Source organism: Anolis carolinensis, chromosome 4 (assembly GCF_035594765.1).
Source record: "Anolis carolinensis isolate JA03-04 chromosome 4, rAnoCar3.1.pri, whole genome shotgun sequence".
In the NCBI taxonomy this organism is placed as follows: domain Eukaryota; kingdom Metazoa; phylum Chordata; class Lepidosauria; order Squamata; family Dactyloidae; genus Anolis; species Anolis carolinensis.
The window spans coordinates 245,646,773-245,673,928 of record NC_085844.1 but is presented as its reverse complement, the minus strand read 5'-3'; the positions used below and the strand labels follow the sequence as shown (position 1 = coordinate 245,673,928).

The window sequence follows — 27,156 nt, the reverse complement described above, 5'->3', positions numbered from 1 at the left end:
CTGCGATTTCTCATTATGTAGAGTCCTTTTCAACCATCCACGGGTTGAAAACAACAATAATGAAAAATCCCCCAAGCAAACCTGGATTTTGTCATTTTATAAAGGGGACAACATTTTACTACACCTTGAGCATCCATGGATTTTGGTAACTACAGAGTCCTGGAGCCAAACCACAGTGGATTCCAAGGGGCCACTGTACATACAAATATTCTAACATCCATAAATAGATAGATAGATAGATAGATAGATAGATAGATAGATAGATAGATAGATAAAAATGTCTAAATCAAAAGCACTTCTGGTCCCAAGCATTTCTGATAAGGGATACTCAACCTGTAATTGTTTTAGAGATAGAGATTGGAAATTCTTATGCTTTTTTGTATTAAAATTCTCAGATCTTGATTCTGGGAGAGTCACTTTTCTATGCTCTTCCTAGATTGCTACCTCTTTTTTCTCCCATCATGTCAAAAGAATACTTGTCTCCCTAAACCATCATAAGACAGGCAGAAATTCAAAAGGCCTGAAGACTAAAATTATGTTTCCGTTTCCTGTTGGTCTGCACATTTGGGAGAAAACCTGGATGGGGTTTCTCATCAATCAGGGATCTTGTCGTTTCTGGTTATGTTTAAGCCTTTCTCTGGGAGGCAGAAATGAGCAGATTGTGGAATTACGGGCAGCGGGCAGTGATGATGCCACACTGGTGCATTCTGTGATTGAGCTTGGGAAAGGGTCCACCCACCAGAACACGACTCCCATAATCCCCCAGATAGCAACACTGGCTTGGGTAGGCTGCATTCAAGTTACAAAAAGTAGACTTAGTTTTGTATTTGCCCAACTAAAGTGGTTCTGGTTCTCATGCATGTAAATCAGGGAAGAGAATCATGATGCCTTCCAGATGATGCTGGACTTTAACACCCAGAATTCCTCACCACTGGCTATGCTACATAGGACTGAAGGGAGCCACAGTCCAATCGAGAAGACTGTATAAATGTCAGATGTGATGTAGAATAGTATGGAGTCTCCACAATGATCCTGTAAGGTTTATTAGGATGATTGCAGTATGTAACAAATTTGAACATTTTTCTGTTCCTGATTTGAAAGTGTTATTTCCTTATTATTTGTGCAGTAGTTACTTTGAAAGTAGTTGTTATACTCCAGAAACTTTGTTTTTATGGTTGCCACAAACTATGTTGAATTGGTTGAAACTCTATGATATACTAATTGAAAAGCTAGAGAAAAAGATGCTGCAGAATGTCCCACAAACAAACGTTTTTGCAATTTGATAAACTGTTCCCATGCTTTTATGATAGAACCAATTTGGAAATGACATTTATAACCCAGGAACAAAAATGTGTAACATAGTATTATCTAAAGCAGAAATGGGCAAATCAAATTAGGGCCTGTGGGTTGCATACCGTTCTTGAGGCTCTGCTGAAGACTCTCAAATGTCCCAGACTCTTCATTTTCCCCTAATCCTCATGGTTCAAAACAATTCTCATTCTACCCTATAGCTAATCCACTACATAAAGAAAGAAACTGCCAAATATCAATGAGAATTGTTGTGTTCTGGGGTTGTGGGTGGACAGGGGTGACTTCTACCTCTTCCACAATTGTTCATTCCTGAATAGAGATTAAGTTTAGGGATACTGAGAGTTGCAATCCAAAAAAAACCTCACACCTTTTCCAAGTTCTGCTAACCAGTCGCCTGCAAGTCCTTCTAAAATCTTTGTCCATTAGGATAAGCTAGATCTGTTGAATTTCTGCCTGGTTTGAAGCTGTTAAAAGACCCAGGAGACTTGACCTAGGCAGCAAAAACAAGAAGGTCTTTCCAACTTTTTTTGTTTTCAAGGATAGACCTTTTCACTCTATGCATAAGGTAACCCACGAGATTTGGATCAGGCTGAAACCCGAAAGGAGCGACATGCCCTGCCCCTTGTGAATGGCCCTTACCTTGGCTGAGGAGCTGTAGGTTGCGGACTTCCTCCCGCACTTGGAGCTGCAGGACCTGCTGGAGGACTTCTTGCCGCTGAGACTCATGGATGATCCCCATGCGCTGCAGCTTCTCTGCATTCAGCCGTAACAGCGCCCGACCTAAGCAATGAATGGCAAAGAGCAAAGGAAGAAAAGGCATCAAAGAAAACAGTCTGGGACCGAGACTTCTCCTAGATGTGCCAGTTTCTACCTAGGTAAGGTAGATAATATGCAATTAGAGGCAGCCTTCTGTTATATGTGTTGTCGTAATCTCTGAGCGGTTAGACTCAATTTCACCCTCTCTGAGGGAGATTCCACCAAAATCAGCAGAGTAGCAAAAGCAAAGCTTTCAAATGCAACAGTTACTTACACGGGGCGAGCAAGAGAAGCCTTTGACCATTTAGGATTGCAATGGACTGCAGAGTCTCAATAAAAGTTCAAAAAGTATTTATTCAGGTAAAAAGAACTCCATTGTAGATAGAAAGGCTTGGGAGCTGTCTAGTCTACTCTAAACTGGTTTCTAAGGAAAAATAAGAAAGGAAAAATAACAAACATCTACATAGTTACATCTTGCCAGGAGAGACAGCGAGATGCTGCTTGTTAGCTAGAAGAACAAAAGGAGAAGAGACTGAACCAAAATGGTTCCAACCTCATGGTCCAGTTTATTGGAGCCATAAAAGACATTCTGACCAATGGGAAGTTAGTGTCCCTGGAGATTCACATTTCTACTAACTTCAAAGTAAGGAATGTGATGTAAACAGGATAGAGTGAAACACAGTAAAGCCTGTCTAGGCATGCTTTGGAAACAGGGAAAGGATTCCCTCAATCTAACTCTGTCATCTATCTAACTACATCTAGACTTGAGTAGTCCAGGATGATTCCCAACGATATGAGTCTTACCATACTTCCAGCCTATTTTGCAGAGGTTGAAAGGATTGACATGGTTCCTTTGCTTATTTGACAGATTAGGAACAAAAGAACTATCCAACAATGAAAATGATTGAAAATGGAACCCAGTGTCCTTTTTAAAAAATCATGTCAGAAGTGACTTGAGAACATACTGCAAGTCACTTCTGGTGTGAGAGAATTGGCCATTTACAGAGATCTTGCCCAGGGGATGCCTGGATGTGTTACCATCCTGCTGGGAGGCTTCTCTCATGTCCCTGCAAGTAAGAGATGACAGACGGGAGCTCATCCCATCTCACGTATTCAACCCGGCAATGGATTCGAACCGGCAACCTTCAGGTCAGCCATCCAACCTTCAGGTAAGCAGTTCAGCCGGCACAAGGGTTTAACCCACTATGGCTCCACCCAGTGTCATGATGTTGGCATTTATGGCATGACTTCAAGGGACCCCGTGTCATGACATGGGACATACAACTGTATATATGAAACCATACAAGGATCATACAAAAGCACTTGGTTGGGAAAACCAAAGAGAAATCCAGAACACAGGAAGCAAGAAAAGCCTGTTTACACTTAAGTTTAGATACGCTTGAGAGACTGAATCTTTCTCACATTAGAACAAATAGCTAAACCTATGAACAGCTTGGCATGCAAGGCCTTTTTATAAGGATGGTCCTGTTGCGCCCATTTAGTTCCGACAAAGAATGTCATTAGGCTGATACTGCTGTTTGTTAACAAATAAAGTACTATTTAAAAGATAATAAAAATGGGTTTCTGTGAGTTTTCCAAGCTGTATGGCCATGTTCCAGAAGCATTCCCTTCTGACATTTTGCTCACATCTATGGCGAGCATCCTCAGACGTTGTGAGATTGGTTGGAAACTAGGGATGTGGAATGTTCAGGGTGGGAGAAAGAACACTTGTCTGTTTGAGGCAAGTGTGAATGTTGCAATTGGCCAGCTTGACAACAATGAGAAGACAGGGAAATTCCAGACAAGAAACAGTTAACACCTCCCAACAAAGGATTCACCTAGGCAGAAAACAGCCAGGCCTTGAAGCTGCCAGGCTATTCAATGCTAACCAAACTGGCCAATTGAAACATTCACACTTGCCTCAGGCAGACAAGAGTTTTTTCTTCCACCCTGAACATTCCACATATATATAAACCCCACTTAGTTTCCAACATTTCACAACCTCTGAGGATTCCTATCATAGATGTGGGTGAAACGTCAGGAGACTTGGAAGCTGTAAGGCCATTTCATGCTAAGCAAGGTGGCCAATTGCGCCATTCACACCTGCCTCAAACAGACAAGACTTATTTCTCCGACCCTGGACTTTCCACAGATATATAAACCCCACTTGCATAGTTTCTAACAGACCTCACAATTCTTGAGGATACCTGCCATAGATGTGGGCAAAATGTCAGGAGAGAATGATTCTGGAACATCGCCATACCTCCCGGAAAACTCACGGCAACCCAGTGATTCCAGACATAAAAGCCTTCAACAACAGATAATAAAGACTTTACTTTGAAACAAATGGTTAGACAGCTGGAAAACCTGATGCCCCATTTGTTGAATGAGAGAGAAGACAAATGGCAGCTTGTGGTTGAAAGAGCAGACCAAGGATTGAAAGTATGGTACATAGCTATAATTGAGATCCATCAAAATCTGATGGAAACAGAAGCATCAAAAGGCAAGGGAAGACTACAGACTTCCCTCACCTTTTGATGCTTTGTTTTAAACATTGTGTCCGTTAAAAGAAACAAAGATTAACATTAAAAGTTTTCATGATCATGAAATGCAAAATAAACCCCTTTTGTAATTATTTCTTCTATTGGATTAATCCTTTCTAGATGGAGCCATGGGTCGGTAAAATATGACTTTTCCCCTCATTAGTTTGATTTACATTAGAAATAAACGTGGACTGCGCTGCCTCAAAGATATTTTTATCTTTCTCTTCTTTCGTGCCAAATTCCAAACCTTTTTACACCATTCGTAGGATTTTTTCCAATTACTGCTTTCCTTTCTATTATTAATAGCCCGGCAGCTCATTGCCAGTAATAGTATGTTTTTTCCATATACCTTTGTGTTTGCTTTTATCTGCATTTGCTTTAGCTCATCTAAGCAGCTTTTGAGGGAACAGCAGAAGATAGGTGAATCAAACAGCACATTAAAAATAATAATGTGTTTATATTATTATAATACATAATAGAGGATGATGTGGAGAAAATGGAGCGAGCTTGTTTCTCGCTGCTCTAAAAATTCAGACACAAAGCAATAGATTCAAATGAAAAAAAGAAAAAGAAATTCCACCTAAACATTTGGAAGGACTGTTGTTAGGTTGTTAGGAATTGTGAGAGCTGAAGTCCAAAACACCTGGAGGGCCCAAGTTTGCCCATGCCTTTTCTAGACCATAAGAGTTGTGCAATTAATCAATGAATGTAACATCTTTAATCACTGCAAATGAAAGTGCAAAGGCAGTGATGTAAGGGAACCAATGCTCAGAAGTTCAAGGCCTTAGGATTATTAAAAAGGTAGTGGTTATAACATAATATTTTATTCTCCCCATTCCTTTTGTCTCATCTTTCCCAACCGAGTCTCTATTGACACCATAGAATCAATGCATTATGACTCCATTTCATTTCAATACTACGGAATCATGGGATTTGTAGTCTAATGAGGCACCAGCATTCTTTGACAGAGGAGGCTGAAAAACTACAACTTCCAAGATTCCACAGCATTGAACCATGGCAGTTAAAGTGGTGTCCCTAGATTCCTCAGTTAACAACAACTACCTGCCAATTACTAATCGCCCCTTTTTGGGCAAGGTTCTAGAGCAAGTGGTGGCTTCTCAACTCCAGGAATTCTTGGAAGAAACTAATCATCTAGATCCTTCACCGTCTGGTTTTAGACCTGGTCACGGAACGGAGATGGCTTTGGTCATCTTGGTGGATGACCTCCGCAGAAAGCTTGACAGGGGGAGCATGTCCTTGTTGGTTCTCCTGGACATCTCAGTGGCTTTCAATACCATTGACCATGGTGCGGCTCTCTGAAATGGGTCTTGGGGGCACTGGCGGGTTGTGTCCAGTTGGTGAAGCTGTAGGATGCCTACTCGGACCCCTGGCCTTTGACCTGTGGGGTCCCGTAAGGTTCCATTTTACCCCCCATGCTTTTTAATATCTACATGAAACCGCTGGGTGAGGTCATCCAGAGTTTTGTGGTTCGGTGCCATCTGTACGCAGATGACACACAACTCTACTACTAATTTCCACTGAATTCCAAGGAAGCCCGTCGGATCCTGGACCAGTGCCTGGCTGCTATGATGTACTGGATAACGGCTAACAAGCTGAAGCTTAAACTAGACAAGACAGAGGTCCTCTGGTCAGTCGTGAGGTTGACTGAGGTATAGGGCAGCAACCTGTGCTCAATGGGGTCCTCCTGGACTCAGTCTTGATGCTTGAAGTTCAGGTGTCAGCGGTGGCTAGGAGGGCCTTCACATAATTAAAGCTTGTCCACCAGCTGCGACTGTACCTCAAGAAGCCAGACTAGGCCACGGTGGTCCATGCCTTAGTTACATCAAGATTGGACTAGTGTAATGCACTCTATGTGGGACTGATTTTGAAGATGGCTCAGAAACTCCAACTGGTCCAAAGATCTGCAGCCAGGCTACTAAATGGAGCCAGCTATAGAGAGCACACGATGCCCCTATTAAAGCAGCTTCATTAGATGACGATAAGTTTCTGGTCCCAATTCAAAGTGCTAGTTATCACTTATAAAGCCCAAAACAGATTGGATCCGGCCTATTTTCGTGACTGCATGCCCCCTATAAACCAGTGTGGGCTCTAAGATCTAAGTCCTCCTTATGGTCCCGCCACCGTCACAAGCTCGGTTGGTGGGGATGAAGAAAAAAACCTTCTCGGTGGTGGCACTCCGGCTTTGGAACACCCTCTTCAGGGAGAATAAACAGGCCTCCACACTGTCCTCCTTTCGTAGGGACCTGAATATTTGGCTCTTCAATCAAGCCATTGAGAATATTTAGCCCCTAGTTGTCCTACATAGTAATCACACATCCTGCACTTTATCCCATGCCCTCTCTCCATTACTGTAGCTGGCACTTATTTTATTCCAATGTTTACAGCCCAACCATGGTGCCAGTAATTTACTGCCATTGTTAGAGGATCACAGTTTGAGTCGGAATTGATGCTTTATATGTTGCATGTGTTTTATTTTATTGTATTTTGTTTTGTGTTCACTTTTATGTTTGATTTTAGGCACCTTGTGCTGTCTGTAAGCTGCTCCAAGTCCCTTTGGTGAGATGGTGGCGGGATATAAGAATAAAATTATCATCATCATCATCATCATCATCATCATCATCATCAAATTATATTAATTCTGCAGTGAAGATGCACTCTGACATAATAATAATCATCATCATCATCTTCATCATCATCATCATTATCATTATTATTGTTATTATATTGGTACTCCACTTTTGCAGGAGACTCAAAGCGGCTTAACATAAAAGCATTAGCATACAATTAAAAATATGCAAATATGCAAACATTATAACAGGATTAAATATAAACAATATTAAAAATGCCCAGTTAAAAACCATAAAAACATATCCAAAGTTAAAAACTACAGCACCCCCTTCTGTGTTACCGATGTCCCCACAAATGAGTGGAGGAGAAATGACCTTTCTCCAAAACAACCTATTGTCATAAGCTATCCTCCTGCTGCACAATCCTAAGTCATGGCAGTTGCATGATGTTGCTTTACAATGGAGGTGAAAACTGCCACAAACACAGATCAACAGTTGGTTATGATCCTGCACATGTGGAGTTGCATGCCAATTGTCCTGCACAGTCCTTGTGTTGAAGGACATTGTTGCACAACTGAATGGAGATACCAAAATTTGCCACTGAATACACAACCCAGATGCATATGTGGATCTATGATCAATGTGCAACAAGCATTTGTGTACGCTTCATATCACATGCACCACATGTGAAATGCCACTTCAACAATCTAGAACTGAATCCAGACTTCCAAATGCCCATCCACTAACAAGGTTCTGGCTAGCTGTCTGCATTTTAGGATTCTCCATGGGAGTGTGACTATTGAGACTACTCTAGGGAAATGCATACTTCAAATGTACTTCTTTGCCTTGGGGTACAGGGTTTCTCCATTTCTCCATTTGCCTCTTGGATCAGGACTTATTTTCCTTCTGACATCCTTCTAGGAAGATTCTAATGGAAAACTGGCAAATTGGCACATCTTTGCAGGAATGCATTACTCGCTCCTCTTTCTCCCCGCGTGAGTTCTCTCCGAAGAGGGATTTTATAACCTGCTCTGTCCTGCTCTCTCCTGTGGGGAGGCTCACTAATGCTTCCTTTCATTCCCCACATAAGGACTTTTTACTGAGCTCTTCCATTAGTACTTTATTGTCTCCTTCAGGGCACAAAAGTCATGGATTTCAGCTCCGTCAGCCCAGAAAGCAACAACAACAAAATACGCTCACTACAAACCTCCCCACATCTCCCACAAGCTATCTCCTTCGGCATCTCTGCTTTTGAAATCAGGACAGCAGACAAGTTACACTTTACTGCACAAGTAGGAAAGTGGGGGCAAAAGAAAAGATATTTTCTGTATTCCCCTTTCCTCCCTCCCTTCTTTGCATCTAATCCCTTCCATGTTAGACAAGAGTTGTGTACCGGAGACATTTCAAATCTTAATTCATTTCTCATCCACCATCACATTCTCTTTGTTCCTCACATTGTGGTACTCTGGGTCAACTATTTTAAGACAGGCAAATAAGCCTGAAAGCATGTCATGCTGGAAGACTCTACAAAGCACCTACATGTAAAGGAAGTGTAAAGAACATAAGGGAATGTAACATGACAAGATCACATACATGACAAGGAAAAGAGGATGGGGCCATCAATTTCTGGTCCAGGTCAATTACACATCCATTCTTTCCTAAGTCCGTTCCATCCTATTTCAGAGTTTCAATCGATATACTGCAGGCATGGGCAAACTTTGGCCCTCCAGGTGTTTTGGACTTCAACTCCCACAATTCCTAACAGCCGGTAGGCTGTTAGGAATTGTGGGAGTTGAAGTCCAAAACACCTGGAGGGCCCAAGTTTGCCCATGCCTGATATACAGGTTGAGTATCTCTCATGTAGAATTCCAGAGCTCCCGGTGGTGCAGTGGGTCAAAACTTTCTGCCAGCAAGACTGCTGACCTGAAGGTTGTGTTGCTGACCTGAAGGTTGTGTTGCTGACCTGAAGGTTGTGTTTCAGACCTGAAGGTTGTGTTGCTGGCCTTAAGGTTGCCAGTTTGAATCCGGGGAGAGAAGAGATGAGCTCCCTCTATCAGCTCCAGCTCTGTGCGGGGACATGAGAAAAGCCTCCCACAAGGATGATAAAACATCAGAACATCTGGGCGTCCCCTGGGCAACATCCTTGCAGACGGCCAATTCTCTCACACCAGAAGTGACTTCCAGTTTCTCAAGTCGCTCTTGACATGAAAAAAAACAAACAAACTATGGAATTCCAACATCCAAACTACTCCAAAATCCAAAATTGGTTGAGAGAGTGACACCTTTGCCTTCCTGATGGTTCTATGTACACAAATTTGACAGAAAAAGTAGTTCAATACGCAGTAATGTTATGTAGTAATTACTGTATTTACGAATTTAGCACCAAAATATCACAATGTATTGAAAACATTGACTACAAAAATGGCTTGGATAATCCAGAACATTGGATAAGTGAGTGTTGGATAAGTGAGACTCTACTGTACTCTGAAATTCAAAACAATCTGAAATGAGGAACATTTCTGGTCCCAAGCATTTTGGGTAAAGGATACTCAGTCTGTATAAGAAATACACTGAAGTCATTTTTCCCCAAATTTATTTTGTCTAAATGTATATTTTGGAACTTGGAGAGGGTTAGTGTGATGTGGTAGCCAGAGTTTTGTTTTGTAAGGTGTGTGAACGTGATGTTCTTGCATGTCACACAAATGCCATGGGCTAGATTGCATTTCTCTCTGTGAATGTGAGCCTGAGAAACATCCAGGGATCGAACGCTTTTCAGAAAACTGAACAGCCAACTAACGGTGATAGGGAAAGTCACGTTTGTCCACTTAATCGACTGTGTAGGCACTGTACATTTATATCAATTTGAAACTACAGTACTTAAAACAGCCATGGTTCCATCCTGCATAAATCTGTGATGGCCAGAACTGGACACAGAACCCAGGTGAGGTGTGACTAAAGCAGAATAACAAAGCTTAGAATTGTGTTGGCTTTATTAGCTGCTGCATCACACTCTTGATTCATGTTCAGCTTATGGTCTACTAAGACGCCTAGATCCCTTTCACATGGACTGTTTTCAAGGCAGGTGTCACCCATCATACAGGAGTGTTGTGTGGATATAACAGGGAAAGACAAGAACACAAATATAACTCTTAGGCCAGTGACAAGTAATTGATATCCCTAAGCAATAGCAAATACTTTGACATCCCAATAATTATTAACTCCAGAACATTGTGTTTTGGCAATCCTTTCCTCCTGCAGAATTGTCAGTGTAGGTACTGTACATTTATATCAATTTGAAACTATGTAAACAGTCATGGTTCCATCCTGTATAAATCTGTGATGGCCAGAACTGGACACAGAACTTCATGTAAAGTCTGACCAAAGCAGAATAGAAAGGGATTATTACTTCCCTTGGTCAATATTCCGATTGACGAAGCTTAGAATTGTATTGGCTTTATTAGCTGCTGTATCACACACTTGATTCATGTTCAGCTTGTGGTCTACTTAGACGCCTAGATCCCTTTCACCAGTGACAAGCAATTAAGATCCCTAAGTTATAGCAAATACTTTGACATTGCAATAATAATTAACTCCAGAACACGATGTATGGGCAATCCTTTCCTTCTGCAGAATGGTCTCTTTTTGGAAAGACCAGGCAGAGACAGGGTACCTGTGATGGCATGGTGGGAAAAGGCCTCCACGTAGATGAGATAGTTGTGTGGGCAATGTTTCTTGAGCCATTTGCACACATCCTGCTGGGTCCACAGCACCACCGGCTTGGTAAGGCTGCCTAGGGTTGGGCTGGTGTGGTAGATCCCATAGTGGTCATAGTTCCGGCCCTGTAGCGGATGGGAAGAGAGAAATGGAGACATGATTAAGGAGGAAATTGAACCTGGTCATCTATTGATCCACAGAATGTTTTGGGCGATCCCAAATTAAGAATTCGGTTTGTATTAAAATCAGTAATCCGGATATTTCAAATTCCTTAATCTAACTCTAACTACTTCACTGTGTACTTCAATTGACACAGCTATGATTATGTCCTTCAAAGAGGATGAAAACAACTAAATTAATCACTTTTCCAGTTGATAAAATTTTCTATATTATTTATTGGGACTGACAGATGCAGAAACAAAATTTGAACCAAATGAAGATAAATTGTTCATGTATATTACTACGGCAGCAAGAATAATATACGCGAAGCATTGGAAATGACAAGTCATTCCCACAAAAGAAGAATGGCAAGAGAAAATGGAAGATATTAGAGATATGGACGAATTAACTTTTTTATTAAAAATACATAGAGGTCAGCCAATAAAAAAGACAGACTGGACTTTATTTAGAGACTATAAGAATAACGAACAACAAACAATGCCTTGATATTGAAGAATTAACCAGATAATACTAGAACAACCAGGACTACAAATGATAAAAATTTACAATTTATATGGCCCCTGTGAGGGAAGAATGGAAGTACGAACCAGTTTATTTCTACCTTTAGTATTTGTATTTAGAGATTGGTTTTTTTTCTCTTCCTTGATTTTATGTATTGATGTTTATGTTATGTGTTGTGAAAAAACTCAGTATAAATTATTTAATTTTTTTCCCTATTTTGTCAGAAATGGATCAATGACCCATTTAAAGCTTCTACTTGGCACTGCCTCTTTGCCTTCCCACTTGTTGGGTGCATTTCGCCAGCGGTTCAAAACCACATCAAATTGACGTAATGTGAAACGTATGCATACAAGGATCTGTCTTGAGCCATCCGATCATACAGGCCAAAAAACAACAACAATGCTTTAGTGAGAATCTTTGGTTGTGTTGTGTTTGTGTGTGAATTTTTTTAAAAGATGCTAAGCATTTTCTTTGTGATAAAACCTTCAACGTGGATTTAACTCGCTCATTCATCCTATTAATATTAATCTTTTGTATTTATTTTAGAGGCCTTCATTGCATGTTTCCAAAGGGAAGTTTGTGTCTGAGAAGTTAGTCTGTATTCTTAATATAATTTGTTAAATAAACTAAAAGTTTTAACCTAAAAAAAAAATCAGTATTCCTGATTATGGTTAACACTATCCTCAATATTTATGAATAATTAAGTAGACTTAACAATCTCATAATCCCATGTGTTAGAGTCTCCTTCTCTGAAACTTTTTAAGCAGAGACTGGATGGCCATCTGTCAAGGATGCTTTGATTATGTTTTCCTTTATGGCAGAATGGAGTTGGATTGGATGACCCTTGGGACCACTTCCGACTATAATTCTATGAAAGGAAGCTGCAGATACAGGAATCATACTTGAAAAACATCAGCATCCAGATGTTTCAAGTCTTTTAAACTTGAACACGCCCATCTGTATTTTATAATGTGTTTTATGAATGTCCGATGTAAGTTAATAATTTTTTTAACTGATTTATAGTGTATTGTACAATTTTTATATATGTGTTTTACTGTAAGCCGCCCTGAGTCCCCTGTTGGGTGAGAAGGGCGGGATATAAATATTGTAATAAATAAATAAATGCCATACACTGCTAGACTCTATCACAAAACCAAGCTAAGTAATGAGACTGCACATGTGCTGTTGGTAAAGGTAAAGGTTTCAGCTGACGTTAAGTCCAATCATGTCTGACTCTGGGGGTTGGTGCTCATCTCCATTTCTAAGCCAAAGAGCCGGTGTTATCCATAGACACCTCCAAGGTCATGTGGTCAGCATGACTGCATGGAGCGCCGTTACCTTCCCGCTGGAGGGGTACCTATTGATCTACTCACATTTGCATGTTTTCGAACTGCTAGGTTGGCAGGAGCTGGGGCTAACAGCGGGTGCTCATTCTGCTCCCGGGATTTGAACCTGGGACCTTTTGGTCCGCAAGTTCAGCAGCTCAGTGCTTTAACACACTTCGCCACCGGGGCTCCTTGCATGTGCTATAGATAAAGGTAAAGGTTTCCCCCGACGTTAAGTCCAGTTGGGGGTTGGTGCTCATCTCCATTTCTAAGCCGAAGAGCCAGCATTGTCCGTAGATGCCTTCAAGGTCATGTGACCGGCATGACTGCATTGGAGCGCCGTTACCTTCCACCAGAGCGATACCTATTGATCTACTCACATTTTGCATGTTTTCGAACTGCTAGGTTGGCAGGAGCTGGGGCTAACAGTGGGCGCTCATTCCCCTCTTGGGATTTGAACCTGGGACCTTTTGGTTCAAGCAGCTCAGTGCTTTAACACACTGCACCACCGGAGGCTCCAATGCTATACCCATAAAGTAATTAAAACAACTGCAATGCAACAGGAGCAATGTTCATCAATGCACCTTCGAATGAATAGTCCCAGTTAGATACTTAACTTATCACAATTATTTCACTTTATCAATGTCCCTCACCCTTGTTGATTTTGATCTTTAAATGAGACCTTCCTGCCTTTCCTGATAATCCTATATTACTTTCCTCGAGTCGCACGCAGAGTCTGTATAAGCTCATCCCTACCCATTTCGTACTATGCCCAGGCTTTAAGGACCTGATATGTTTCTATGTTGTTTTATGCTGTTTTATACGGTTTTTTAAGGAGCCTCGGTGGCGAAGTGCGTTAAAGCACTGAGCTGAAGACCGAAAGGTCCCAGGTTCCAATAAGTCAATTGTCAAAAACATCATACAACAACTTAAACATAGTAAACAACATCATCAGACGGAAACCAAAACAACTACTGTATATACTCGAGTATAGACCTAGTTTTTCAGCCCTTTTTTTAGGGCTGAAAAAGCTCTCCTCGGCTTATACTCACATGAGGTTCCTGGCTGGCTTATATTCAGGTTGTCTTATACTCGAGTATATAGGTAATTAGAGTTAGACTTATCTTATTAAAGTCTTATTATTATCTTAAATTACAATTTTATATAAATATTCAAAGACATTTAACCTTCTGATGCCTCAAATAATGCAAAGTTATTAATATCTATTTTTATTTTTTAATTTGACCCGTAGCTGCTGCATTTCCCATCCTCGTCTTATACTCAAGTCAATAGGTTTTCCCAGTTTTTGTGGTAAAATTAGGTACCTTGGCTTATATTCGGGTCGGCTTATACTCGAGTATATACGGTATATTAAAATGGACACAGTTACAAATCCAATCAATATAATCCAACAGGAATCAAGTACCAGTAATCAGGGCTTTGAGGTAGGCATGGTCAATTGTGCATCAGAGTATCAAAGGGGCAGGGAGTGTATAAAGTGCCAAGTATATTCCATTCCCTTAAAATTTCCATGGCAGCCCTCCAGCCTTGACCTTGCCCACCATGGCATTATTATATGACTGGTGTTACATCATTGCTCCAGCTGAACTGTCACTTGGCGTATCCTTCCATCCTTACACAAAGTGTATGTGGCGTCGCAGTGAACCATTGGGTAAAGACGTCTCAGTCTTCCGTGGCTCTGCTGCTTACGAATCCAATTACCGGGAACGCTCAAGGCTGCAGAACGGAACACCTGCCATGGAAACCTCTCCTTCCCTTAACTCAGTCGCAATGGCAGTCACTTCCCGCTCCTGGTTTCTATTCCAAAGCGTCATCAGTCCTGAGATCGATAAGTCTCCGAACCTGGCAAACAGGCCACACACACACCAATGCATCAGTGAAACAGAATCCATTCTCCATCTAAGCCCATATGGTCTGCTTTTCCTAGCAGTGGCTCCCACGTTTGCAAGCAGATTCTTTCCTAGACCTACCTGAAAATCCCTGATATTTCTTTATGATCTCCCATTCAAACATGAACCATACTGAACCTGACTTAGTTTCCAAAATCACACAAATACAGGCATGTTCAGAGAGTTAAGGCAACAGGCCAGACCACTCAGAAACACAGGCTCTCATGGAATGGAGTCACATTCAACAATATTGTCTTCTTCAATAATGAAAACATTGGAAATAAGGTGTGCATCCAATTGTCCCATTGGAGTCAACCATTTTTGGTGCAAAAAAGGAGCCTTTTCCAGTTCTGGATCTTTCTGTGCTTCATGCCCTACAAACCATTTCAGAAACTCTCAATTAGAGAAAGGAGCAATTAATTACAGACTGAGAAGTTAGAGCTCTTTCATTGTTCAAGCAACATATTTTCCAATCTCTTCACGTCCTCAGTATAAACCGTTCATGATATTTCTTTCTCTCTCTTTCTCTGCATCTCTTTCTCTCAGTTATCTTCCCAACAGCCCCTGGGGTAATTTACTATCCATTGCTTTACAGGCAGTTCCCATGATAGCTCTTCCAAGTATTTCCTTTCTGATTTCTCTCACTTCCTGTTGTCTCATCCCTGTTCTTAACTATGAGTTGTTAGTAAGTCAGATGTTTGTAACTCATTGGAGGAATTGAAGGCAAAATACATATCTCTCCTCACAACTTTGGTTAGTACGCAAAGCACACCCATGGCCCCATCCACACTGTCATATAATGCATTATATAGCCAATGTAGACTCGTATAATGCAGTTCAATGCAGTTAAGTGGCATTACATGAGTCTACACTGACCATATAATGCAGCTTCAAACTGCATTATATGGCAGTATAAATGGGGCCCATGTGGAGAGGTAGGCAAAGCACTTGCAACTTTCATCAGACATCAATGTTCTTGCCAATGTTATTGAATCTGAATAATTACAGCTAAATGACCCATAATTCTCTCTGCTGATCCCATATAAATCAACCAAGTTTCTCTCAGGTTAAGTTATTTTAGTTTTGGGAGGGGGAAGGAGCATATAGGGAGCTATGATAAAATTTCATACCCAATGCGGAGAAAGTGAGATTTTTTCTTCTTCTGATACTAGAAGTATCCAAGATGAATGGTGGAAAATACAAGATTGATCAAAGGGGGTAGTTCTTCACATGGCACATGCTTACACTGTGGAACTCACTGCCTCCAGAAGTAGTGATGATCCATTCAGATGGTTGCAAAAGAGGGCCTAGTCATTGGGATGATTATAGGTCACCTCCAGTCTCAGAGGCATTATATCTCTGGCCTAATAATAATAATAATAATAATAATAATAATAATAATAATAATAATAATAATAATAATAATGATAATATTTATTTTTGGTTATGGCTCACGAATGGGACCCTGAAGAAGGAGACAGAAGGCCTGATCCTTGCAGCCCAGGAGCAAGCCATCAGAACAAAGGCAATTAAGGCCAAGATCGAAAAATCAGCTGATGACCCAAAATGCAGACTGTGCAAGGAAACCGACGAAACCATTGATCATATCCTCAGCTGCTGTAAAAAAAATCACACAGACAGACTACAAACAGAGGCACAACTATGTGGCCGAAATGATTCATTGGAACTTATGCCTCAAGTACCACCTCCCAGCAGCAAAGAACTGGTGGGATCACAAACCTGCAAAAGTACTGGAAAATGAGCACGCAAAGATACTGTGGGACTTCCGAATGCATACTGACAAAGTTCTGGAACACAGCACACCAGACCTCACGGTTGTGGAGAAGAAAAAAGTTTGGATTATTGATGTCACCATACCAGGTGACAGTCAAATTGATGAAAAACAACAGGAAAAACTCGGCCGTTGTCAGGACCTCAAGATCGAACTGCAATGGCTATGGAATAAACCAGTACAGGTGGTCCCGGTGGTGATTGGCACACTGGGTGCCATGCCAAAAGATCTCATCTGGCATTTGAAAATAATAAACATTGACAAAAATCACGATCTGTTAATTTCAAAAGGCCACCTTATTGGGATCTGAGCGCATTATCCGAAAATACATCACACAGTCCTAAATGCTTGGAAAGTGTTCGACTTGTGATTTTGTGATATGAAATCCAGCATATAGATCTCATTTGCTGTGTCATACTATGTCTTTGTGTCAATAATAATAATAATATTAATAATAATGATGATGATTATGATGATGTAATAATAATAATAATCATAATCTATCTTGTTTGCTGTGTCATAATAAAATCATAATAATAATAATAACAACAACATTAATAATAACTGGGTGCCGTGCCAAAAGATCTCAGCCGGCATTTGGAAATAATAGACATTGACAAAATCATGATCTGCCAATTGCAAAAGGCCACCCTACTGGGATCTGCACGCATCATCCGAAAATACATCACACAGTCCTAGACACTTGGGAGGTGTTTGACTTGTGGTTTTGTGGTGCAGAATCCAGCATGTCTATCTTGTTTGCTGTGTCATACAATAAAATAATAATGATGATGTTTATTTATACCCTACTTTTTCTCTCTACAAGCAGACTCATAGTCGCTGGTCCTATCTGATATTCAAAGCAGAAATCTCTATGAGAAGATCTATGCGTTAGGGAACTGGATTGTCATCTGTCTGGAGTGCTTGGATTATGTATTCCTGCATGGCAAAATTAGATTGGACGGGCGCTGTGGTGTCTTCCCACTCTATAATTCTGTGCTATGCAACTGTGGTAACAAATAGCAATTCTGCACAACTCAACCAAGCACTGAATGCACCACCAAAAGTGAATTCTCCTCCATTTACAATGCGCCCTAAGCACATTTGGCCTCCCTGTGCAATGCCTCCACATGCCCTAACTCTACTTCAGCAAAACTGGCCTGAATACACTCATTCAGCATTGGACAAAAATTTCCAACCACTTCTTTAGGGAAACATTGTTGTGCATGAGATACCAAAGAAGTCTAGTTTTGTGAATCCTTTGGGGGTGGTGAGGAAATAAAAATAGTCATGCCTCTTTGAAAGATGAGAAAAAAATCAGAAATAAACAAATAATAATATACCATATCGTGAATGCTTTCCAAACACATATTTAGCATTTTCAGGGTTGTTGAATACTGGAGCATCTTTCTCCTTCCGTATGAAGAGGATTCTCAACAGCACCGAGGCTGGGCCAGATTAATCCCTTTGGCAAATGAAAGAAGTGGCAGCTTGTTAATAAGAGACAATGTTTTGGATGGAGCTGGCATCACATTCCTGGTGATTTGTAACCCAGGAAAAAAGAGGGCAGCTGTATTGCATGCAATCCTGGCAGCTAGAGAAAGCTGGAGTCCAGTTCCAAATCCACTGACCTCTTTTTCTAGAAATGAGGAGCTATTTGGGAACGATGAAGTCCTCTCTCCCACACAAGAAATTATATTATTAATAATTACACAGCGCAGCAGTCTTTCATTGGAAACCACCTCTAACCCCAATCTGCTGTGAAGTTCAATTGATTACAATGACCATTTGTTTTTCCAACACTCCCGCTGTTTCCTTCTTCCTTCATCTCTTTCTTATGAGATACATTACTTTGCAGGACAGAAGGTTAAGCTTCTGATATCTTAAGCCACAGCAAGCATACTATACAGCGTTGCATTTTGAGGATCCACTGTCTGTAGGGAGGTGTATCTGCTGAAGATTTCAAGAGCTATCCAATGTACTGAAACCATACCCAGAATAGGGTCTAGCACTTTGGATAGCTCTTTCCAAGCTCTGAGTGAATTTGGTATCCCACTTTAACCAAAACTACAAACCTCCGCTACTTGAACTGAAGAAGGGCCTACTTTCTATCTCCATATCCAGATAAGATAGGAACAAATATTGCCTAATGCTTGGAAGAAAAGACCTATAAAAGTATATTTTTGTGGAAGATCTACAACTCCCAGAATCCCATTGCCCCAGGCGAGCAATGCTAGGCACCTGATATCTTAAAGGTAGAAAAGGCATCACAACTAGGGATGCATCTATAGTGTAGAGTTCATGCATTTTGCTGTAGTGTCTCAGAGACCCCCGAGTCATGACCCTGTCGCCATTATGGATCAGACCGAATAAGAGATGGGGTTTGTGCCACTTCCGCAAGATTCTGCTCCCTTCCAGATGTCCCCTGTTGACAGTTTTAGCCCACAGTTAATTAAAAAGGGCCTTGACTCACAGCCCGATTCTCCAGAGAGTGCTCCTTTTGACCGCAGATTGTTTTGGGAAACATCTCGCTTGGAGAAGCAGAATCTGAGAAGAAGCTCTAGATTAGCGGAGAGAGCAAGCGTTAATTAAGCCAGTTCCCTTGAGAGTTTCCCGGGAGGATTGCATCTGGCAAGTTGTTGACTTAGTCCACTTTCCCTTGGGAAAGAGTGTTCAGACACCTGGCTGGAGAGGAGAGTGTAGTCCCATAAAAGTTCTGGGCGCCGACTGACCTTTGCGGTGTTCAACGTGTCAGTTGACGAATTCACATCGACTCTAGATCTGCAGCGCGCTACTCTCGAGTAGACCGGCGTTGCATCTCGTCTCCCTGTCAAGCCTGGACAGCGATTCAGCTTTACCACGACTAACTTTGCCTTGCCTTGTATCCTAGCCTCGGAATTGAACCTTGGAACTCTTTGACAGATCTTGCTTTAATCCCCACTCAAACAGCCTAAAGGTTTGAGTGTGTTTTGGTTATTGGATTTAAAACTTTGAACTCTAATACTGGACATCTACTTTCACATTACTGGACTATATTTGACCTTTTCTGAAAGGACTATTGCTGGACTATATACTCTGCTTATTTTTAGTTGTCTCCTTTATTTCCTTAATAAAGATATTAGATTGTTTATTGGCCTCCATGTCTGGTTCCCAGTGCTCACGCTGCCCTGAGGCGTCACATTTGCCACCACTTTAACTCCCATGGCTCAATGCTACGGAATCACAGGAGTTCTAGTTTGGTGAGGCACCAGCACTCTCTGGCATAGAAAGCTTGTAACCATGGCAGTTAATGTGGTATCAAAAAGCACTAATTCTATAGGATAGATGCACCCTAAGACTGGGAAAGACAGCTGTGAAAGACCCAGAAATATTCTCAAGTGCAAAAATTTGGCACAAGACTGGTGGGTTTTGTCAAGAAACACCAATCTTGCACATCCACATTCTGTGAAGTTTTCTGGGAATTGTTCCACAAAAAAACCACATTTTTTTCTGGCAAAAATCCATTCGTGTTTCTACACAGAATCATTCCTTGAAATGTTTTTGGAGCTGAAAAGTTAAACTCGTAAATATGGAGGGACACTATATGTTTGTTATTTCATCACTTCAATTTCCAAAGAATCCCCATGTAACTGTGCACATAAAACATGCTGTTGCTTACACAGGTGCTGTGTACAGTTGGGAAATATCCCTCCATTGTTATTGTTAGACCAAGTCTGATTTCTCCTACTTTGTCCACTTAAAGAAATAACTTGAATTAGAAGGCTTTAAGGATTCTGTACAAGCTTTGCTGGCATTTGCCTTAAGATGAAGTGCCATGCATAAATCTACTCCATTAGCTTGGGTAACCTGGAAAATCCGTGCCTCTCCAGAATACTATAGTTCTAGATCCCTCGTGTCCAGATTTAGAGTAATTAACACGCGTGGTGGTGGCTGTTCAATATTCAGGTACAGTCACGGCTGTTCTGGTGGGAGCGTGTTCTTCTTTGTTCCAATTATTGTTAAAAAGAGACAAGTCTAAGAGAGACACTGGCAGTTTCCTGAAGAAAGCACTGATCTAAGAAATGTGTTACCATTAAAACAGGGGTGGGCATACCTAGGTGCTACATTTGCTGCAATCTCCTTACAAATAAAAATGTAAAAACCCCAGAAAAACAAGAAAAGGAGGTGACACAATGGGAGGGTGAAATTTCACAGCTCATCCAAAAGTGAGGCTTTGTACAGCCAAGGTGTCACAATTGTGCAATGCCAGCGGCTGTGCAAACCCACCCATCACCATGATGGTGAATTGCCACTATCCTGTATTATGGGAATGACATGAGAAAGCAACAAATATGCAAGAATGTCCTATAAGTTACTTATGCTATTGTCTTTGCCATTTGGGGACAGCAAGTGCCTGTTGTGCTATTCTGGGTGGTATTTTGGCCATTTCTGGATGGAGGGCTCTTTTGCAAAGCCAACTGCTATTTTTGGATTCAGAGGCAATAAGCACACAAGTGGTTTGAAATTAAAACAATTTTATTGTGAAGAAGAGAAATACAAACCAACCAAGCTTCCTTCGTCAATTAGCAATTGAGAACCCCAGAAATGATAACAAGGAATGCCTTCCTGTCTCTGCCTGTATCAAGGTTCATTACTGGGCTGAACTGCAAGGTCATTTAATCTTGCAAGGCCAGGATGCTTCTTGCCCAAGGCAATGTCAGAATTAATCACAGCTGGTTTTTCTTGGGTGTTTTCAAACAATAATGTTCTGGTACCACTCAAAAGATAAGCCAAAGCAAGTGGACAACAGCCAACTTTATTAATTAGGGCATCTTCTTGCAGTCCAAGGACATACCATCCCAATCAGTTCTGACTTCAAAACAGGAAAAATAATAGTCCTTAAAGGAGACTTAACCTTAAGGACTTTCAGGAGACATAGGAATGGATGGAACAATTGTACCACAACAAACAAAATAGATGGTCTTCTGCACGTTTTCTCTCCTGTTTCATCATGTTTACATTTTTTAAAAGCCTTTCAGGATTGTTTAAAGTTCAATTTTTTGAGGGGGAAAGTGCTTGGGGATCTGAAGGGAGTTACTGGGAATCCCAAGACAATATAGAGTTAGACCCTCCTGTGAGCCACATTCATTTTGTTTGACCAATTGGAGATTCAAACCTGGAACTCCCCAAGTCCAGCATTCAAACCATTACATCTTAGCTGCTTTTTGGAAAATTTGGCAGAACTTATTGGGAAGATCTCTGCCATTGCCTCCCTGTAGTGTGCACATTGGTTCATTCCTAGCAACAACAATTAGTGCAGCAGGATTGTGAAGCCCTACTGCGGAGGCTGCATTGCTTAATGGCGAGTCTCGAGAGAGGCCAGTTAATGGGCACTGGGTCACTGGGGCCAGTTAGCCGCCCTTGGCTTGCAAAGGTCGATGCAATTATTCCTAGAGGTTTTCCAAAGGGCTTCAATCAATCACGACTGACACAAGCTTAGGGATGCTGGAACTGGGCACCTGCCAATAGCGTGAGATTGCAGGAAGGCTAGAATTGTATCCACCAGCTTCCCTATCCACTCTTTGCAAAAGCAATCAGACCTAATGCATACAGTCTACACATTATTTTATTTATTTATTTATTTATTTACAGTATTTATATTCCGCCCTTCTCACCCCGAAGGGGACTCAGTGCGGATTACAATGAACACATATGTGGCAAACATTCAGTGCCATCAGACAAACAACATACAGTAGAGACACACACACAGAGGCAAATTAAGCATCCTTTACCTGAAATGCTTGGAACCAGAAGTGTTTGGGACCTTTCGTCTGGATCTTTAAACATTTCCATATATATACAGTTATGAGATATCTTGGAGAAAGGACCAATACTGTGTACACGAAATACACTTCATACACATAACCTGAAGGTAAATTTATGCACAATACTTTTGTGCATGAAAAAAGTTTGTGAATATGGAACCATCAGAAAGGAAAATCGTATCTATCTTAGACACCCATCCAGATATTGGATTTCCTAGTGATACATTTAAATACAGTAGAGTCTCACTTATCCAACATTCACTTATCCAACATTCTGGATTATCCAACACAGTCTGCCTCCCGCCTGGATCCACAGGTGTTTCTCAAGGCAGAAAGGACTGAACTTTTTACACATTTAATTTCTGACAATGTTCTTACTGTAAGTCCATTTTATGCAATTCTATCTTTATTTGTAGTCAATTTGTTAGTACCCAATGGTTTTGTAGTCAGTGTTTTCAAAACATTGCGATATTTTGGTGCTAAATTCGTAAATACAGTAATTACTACATAACGTTATTGAACTGCTTTTTCTGTGGATTTGTTGTAAAACATATGTTTTGGTGCTTAATTTGTAAAATCATAACATAATTTGACATTTAATAGGCTGGCTTTTCCTTAATCCCTCCTTATTATCCAACATTTTCACTTATCACATTCTGATGGCCCGTTTATGTTGGATAAGTGAGACTCTACTGTATATATAGTTAACCACACAGAAATATATTTCCAGATGGAGGATTATTACAAACTGATGCTCCTGAAGGACTGTAGGAACATAAATTAATAAATGAAAACAATGATAACTGAGATCCTACATTATAGTTCTGCTGTTCAAATCTTCAAATTGGAGTTACGCATTGATTGTGCTGCACAACTCTTGTGTTGAATAGCAATGCTACACTCCTAAAAAAGACATCAAATTGCCAGCTGAATGCACAATCAAATGTGTTCATGCATGAGGCACAATGAGCATACAAATACAGTGTCGCGTGCATGTGCATTAAATTCGCATTCACAACTCCACTTCTCGAACCTTGCAGGGAATACGTCTGTTCTACACTAGACAACCTCTTCGCGTGCAATAGCCACTGTTGTGTAGTGATTCACCCTATGATTTTGGAGACCAGGGTTCGAATCCCTGTTTGGCCATGGAAACCCAGGGGGTGACCTTGGAAGATCATACTTTCTCAGCATCAGAAGACGGTAATGACCAAGACTCTTCTAAACATATCATACCAAAAAGCCTCCCATGAGTTTTGCCATAAGTTGAAAATTATATAAAGATATACAACAACAACAACAACAACAACAACAACAACAACAACAACAGCAACAACAGCAACAGCAACAACAACAACAAAGAAGACACCAACAGGAGTTTGGGCTGGAGACACAGGGTGGGACCAGAAGGGGCCTAAAAATCACAAAAATGACTTTAGGGCCACAAGTGGCCAATGGGCCATTATTTGCCCACCTTTTGTTAGCACTTCAGAAAAAGTACAAGTTAATTATCCTTTGTCTGAAATGCTTGGGACAAGGAGCGTTCCATATTTTGAAATACTTGCATATACATTATGGTAGATCTTAGAGATTTATGCTTCATTTACACCTTACACGCCAAAAATGGAGGTAATTTTATCCACAGTATTTTAATCATTTATGCATGAAACAAAGTTTGTGTACATTGAGCTATTGTACACAAAGCAAAGCACTATCTCAGACACTCATGTGGACAATCTCGGGTTTTGGAGTATTAGAGATTTCATAATTCTGGATAAGGGATCTCAGCCTGTACCTGGTTCTGGGAATATACCGCTATTTTAGGAAGATCAAAATGCAAGGCAAAGGAGTATTAGCGACTTGTAATTCTATTCAGTTGTCGCTGCTTTGGGACTAGCATGGCCTACCTATGTGTTTACTTCTATGTATTTTTACTTATGCATTATTTACAAAAAGAAGGAATTATTGCCATAGGATACTGGTGCTTTTCTGCCTCAAAAGAATCTCTTTCTACAAAAAGTCTTGTGATCTTCTTGCTATCCAAGCATGAGGGAAAGGGTCAATATTAGATTAGTTCCAGTTTTTCAGCTACCCTTATCCCTAAGCAATGCTAAAGTCTTCCAACTCATAAACAGAGGTTCAAACAACAACACTTTTGTTTCCTTTGAACGCCACTTCCAGAAGACAAGAAAGCCTTTGGCAGTCAAGCTGAGCTGCTGTTTAAAAAAGGGCTTGAGTCAGGCTTGCTTTGCTTTTTAAATATATACATATCATTGATTTGTCTCTAAATGATTTTCAAGTTAGTTGATGTTTTAATTAGCACTTCGTGTTTTTAATTAGATGTTTTAATTAGCACTCGCTATAACTGGGTGCCCAATGTTGGCATCCTCCAAGTTCTCTATGGAGGATGCCTTTGACGTTGTGCATTCTGCAGGGATGGGAAAACGGGTTCAGTGGGGTCACATAAGACCTCTCTCCAATGGTATTTTTCTGGCCATTAACACCAAGAAGAATCATAGCATCATAGAGTTGGAAGAGACTCCAAATGCCATCCAATCCAATCCCATCATGCAGGAACACACAATTTATTTATTTATTTATTTACAGTATTTATATTCCGCCCTTCTCACCCCGAAGGGGACTCAGGGTGGATTACAATGAACACATATATGGCAAACATTCAATGCCAACAGACGAACAACATACAGTATAGACAGACACAGAGGCATTTAACATTTTTCCAGCTTCATGATTCCGGCCACAGGGGGAGCTGTTGCTTCACTGTCTACTAGTGGCTGTACTTCCTCATTCCTTTCCTTGTGTTTTGCTGGCAGTTTTATGGTGTTTTAGATTAGTTAAATTAGCCTCCCGCATAAAGCGTACCTAAATTTCCCTACTTGACAGATGCAACTGTCTTTCGGGGCTGCATAGGTCAACAGCAAGCCGGGCTATTTAATGGTCGGGGGCTTAACATGACCAAGGCTTTGAACTCATGACCTCTCGGTCAGTAGTGATTTATTGCAGCTGGTTACTAGCCAGCTGTGCCACAGCCCGGCCCTATCCTGAACAATCCAAGCCCTCCCGACAGAGAAGGAGATTCCACCACACTCTGGCAATGTATTCCACTGTCAAAACTCTTGCTATCAGATAGGTCTTCCTAATAGTTTTGATGGAATCTCTTTTCCTGAAATGTGAATCCATCACTGAATTTTTAGACCACTGGTTCTCAGCCTGTGGGTCCCCATGTGTTTTGACCTTCAACTCCTAGAAATCCCATCCAGTTTACCAGCTGTTAGGATTCCTGGGAGTTGAAGGCCAAAACATCTGGGGACCCACAGGTTGAGAATCACTGTCTTAGACTGACTGATCCTGTTGTGAACCCAATGGTGTCACTGTGCCAAATAGCTTTTCAGATGTGATAACCTGTGTCCACCGCTTGTTGTTGCATAGCAAAGTAAGGTCCAAGTTCCCTTGATCTTACTGTGTCCCCTTCCAACATCCCTAAACATATCTAGAATCAAGGCTGGAACACAGGGATGGGAGAAAAGGGTGAAATTCTGCAGTCCTTTATCCCTCCACATTTGGTCTTCTTTTCTGGCCATAACAAGAGTGCATCTCCGGAAGGCAGGTTGAATCTGCCCTGGAGTACCCTTGAATACAACATGTACTACTGAATCTGGAACTGTTGTCCAGATGCCTAGGGTCACCCGCATCTATCTCAGTGGGCTGTCATCGCCACCAACTCTAGTCACGTAGATCCATTCATGGTGGCCACATGACCAGCAAGGAAAAGATTGATTGATCTCTCCAATTGGCCTGTCATGGTGGCATGCTACTCTGACATCACAGACATGATAGGCAAGTAGATAAACACCATTGATTCAAGAAAACGGTTCCAGCTCGGACTATTGACTATTTTGATAAAGCACTCATATTCTTCAGGGGTTGGGGCAATCGATATAATCTTGTCATCTAACATATCTGAGAATTTAGACCAATCTGCCTTTCTGAAGTTGAATCTTCATTTGATTCGAGCTTCCAGAGCTCTTATAGTTGGAAATAATTGGCATATTATTGGCTGATGTTGTGTGTTTGGTATTGGTGGTCCCACTGATTTAGTGCATCGTTGCACCATACTGTTGCTCACAAACAGAAAGTTTGGGTTATATCTCGGTGCCATCTCCTACTGTTGTAGGAGGGTGGGAGATTACTACCGGTATTACGAATAAGCAATAGTTTGTGCAATTCAACCCAGGAGATGACGGCCTCTCCATTTTTATTCTCCCCATACGCGGCTATGGCTGTTAAAGTGACCAATTACTATCGCCCTGTGGTGCCTATCAAAGCTCTCAGGAGAGGAGAAACAAAACTCTTCATTTGGGGCTTGTACATAGATATAATTGTGATGTTACTAAGCTCTACTGTTATAACCTCTGTCTTGTTTTCTTCACTGTTACGGGCACCACTGACTTGGAGGCCTGGATTTACAAAGAGAGCACTTCTGTACTGTGCATGTGGTCTTTCTGCCACTAAGATAATTCCTGGAATTTTTGGTCATTTATGTTGTTTATCCCTGTGTGTTTCTTGAACACACAGCACATCGCATTTCCTATCTCGACACAGTTCATAGAGCAGCCCTTGGCAGTTGACATGCCTTTGATGTTGATTGAGATTATTGTTATGGTTGGTCCTGTTTCTTTGTTTGCTTAGTTGCATACTGCAAGTTGCTTCT

At 41.1% G+C, this 27,156-nt stretch overlaps 1 protein-coding gene across 5 annotated transcripts in view; it reads right to left on the bottom strand.

Annotated features, from left to right (window-relative positions):
- Positions 1–27,156, bottom strand: part of samd10 (sterile alpha motif domain containing 10) — a 78,268-nt gene that overhangs the window by 6,417 nt on the left and 44,695 nt on the right. For all 5 annotated transcript variants that reach the window (XM_008110221.3, XM_062979071.1, XM_008110220.3 and 2 more), the window contains exons 3-4: positions 10,869–11,037; positions 1,951–2,091 (exon numbers count right to left, since the gene is read on the bottom strand). In XM_008110221.3, the coding sequence (XP_008108428.2) occupies positions 1,951–2,091; positions 10,869–11,037 (310 nt within the window). The remainder of the gene's footprint in view (positions 1–1,950; positions 2,092–10,868; positions 11,038–27,156) is intronic.